This window comes from Microtus ochrogaster, unplaced genomic scaffold (genome assembly GCF_000317375.1).
Source record: "Microtus ochrogaster isolate Prairie Vole_2 unplaced genomic scaffold, MicOch1.0 UNK47, whole genome shotgun sequence".
NCBI classification, from domain to species: domain Eukaryota; kingdom Metazoa; phylum Chordata; class Mammalia; order Rodentia; family Cricetidae; genus Microtus; species Microtus ochrogaster.
Genome location: NW_004949145.1, coordinates 896,835 through 898,737, shown reverse-complemented (window position 1 = coordinate 898,737; position 1,903 = coordinate 896,835). Strand labels below are relative to the sequence as shown.

The window sequence follows — 1,903 nt, the reverse complement described above, 5'->3', positions numbered from 1 at the left end:
TCTCCAACCCTTATGTATGTATGTATGTATGTATGTATGTATGTATGTATGTATGTATGTATGTATTTATTTATTTACAAGCCAGGGTTTCTCTATGTAACCCTGGCTGTCCTGGAACTCACTCTGTAGACCAGGCTGGTCTCAAACTCACAGAGATCCACCTGCCTCTGCCTCTCTAGTGCTGGGATTAAAGGCATGCCCCACTACTGCTGGCTTCTTTTACTTTTTCAATTACTGGAAAATGTAAAAATAGTTTGAATATAGCCATTTTTTTGAAAATGGCAGAAATTCTTTATTATGTAAATTTATGCAAATTTACCTATATAAGCCCTATGACCCAGAAGTATATGTACCACAAGAGAACTGATAATAAGTGACTTATTATTACTTTATAAATAGTACCAATCAAAATTTCCACTTCCTTCACTCCTCCCACTTCCCTCCTGCTCCTCCACACACCCTCTTCCCTCCCCTCTGGTCCTGAGACAGGGCAAGGTACCCAGCCTTGTGGGAAGTCCAAGGCCCTCCCCCACTACATCCAGGCTTAGGAATGTGTGCATTCAAATAGAATAAAATCGCAAAAAGCCAGTACATGCAGTAGAGACAAATCCCAGTGCCATTATTATTGGCTTCTCAGTCTGCCCCAATTGTCAGCCACATTCAGAGGGTCCATTTTGATCCCATGCTCATTCAGTCCCTGTCCAGCTGGCTTTGGTGAGCTTCCATTAGATAAGGCACATTGTCTCAGTAGGTGGACCAACCCCTCATGGTCCTGACTTCCTTGCTCATATTCTCCCTCCTTCTGCTCTTCAACTGGACCTTGGGAGCTCAGTCCAGTACTCCCATGTGGGTCTCTGTCTCTATCTCCATCTGTTGCCAGATGAAGTTTCTGTGGTAATATTCAAGATAGTCATCAGTCTTACTACAGAACAAAGCCATTTAAGGCACCCTGTCCTCCACTGCCCAGGGTCCTAGCTGGGTCCATCCCTGTGAACTCCTGGGAAACCTTCCAGAGCCAAGGCTCTAAAATGGCTCCCTTAATTAAGATATCCCCTTCCCTGCTCCCATATCTGTCCTTCCTCCATCTCAACCATCCCACTCATTCCCCAAAGCTCTCCCCAACCCTCCCCCTCTTCCCCCTCTCCCCCTTTCCCCTTCGCCTAACCCCATCCCCATCCCTAAGCTCCCAACTTTTGCCTGGCAGTCTTCTATACAAAGGATAAAGAAGCTGAGAGGGAAATCAGAGAAACATCACCTTTCATGATAGCCACAAATAGCACAAAGTATCTTGTGCTAACCAAGGAAGTGAAAGATCTATTTGACAAAAACTTTAAGTCTTTGAAGAAAGAAAATGAAGAGGATACCAAAAAATGGAAAGATCTCCCATGCTCTTGGATTGGTAGGATCAACATAGAAAAAATGGCAATTCTACCAAAGGCAATCTATAGATTCAATGCAATCTCCATCAAATCCCAACAAAATTCCTCACAGACCTTGAGAGAACAATAATCAACTTTATATGGAGAAAACAAAAAAACCCAGGATAGCCAAAACAATCCTATACAATAAAGGAAATTCCAGAGGCATTGCCATTACTGACATTACTGACATCAAACTCTATTACAGAGCTACAGTAATGAAAACAGTGTGGTACTGGCATAAACACAGAGATGTTGACTAATGGAATTGAATCGAAGACTCAGATATTAATCCACAAACCTATGAATACCTGATTTTTGACAAAAAAAACCAAAGTTATAAAATGGAAGAAAGAAAGTATCTTTAAGAAATGGTGCTGGTATAACCTGATGTCAACCTGTAGAAGAATGAAAATAGATCCATATCTATCACCATGCACAAAACTCAAGTCCAAATGGATCAAAGACCTCAATATAAATCTGAC

The 1,903-nt window shown here is 41.8% G+C and overlaps 1 protein-coding gene across 1 annotated transcript in view; it reads left to right on the top strand.

Moving 5' to 3' along the window:
- Positions 1–1,709, top strand: part of LOC101992653 (olfactory receptor 2G3-like) — a gene marked incomplete at its 3' end in the record, with an annotated part of 3,877 nt that extends 2,168 nt beyond the window's left edge. Inside the window, exon 2 of the mRNA XM_005369293.2 lies at positions 1,698–1,709. Within this exon, the coding sequence (XP_005369350.2) occupies positions 1,698–1,709 (12 nt within the window). The remainder of the gene's footprint in view (positions 1–1,697) is intronic.
- Between the last annotated feature and the right edge of the window lie 194 nt (positions 1,710–1,903).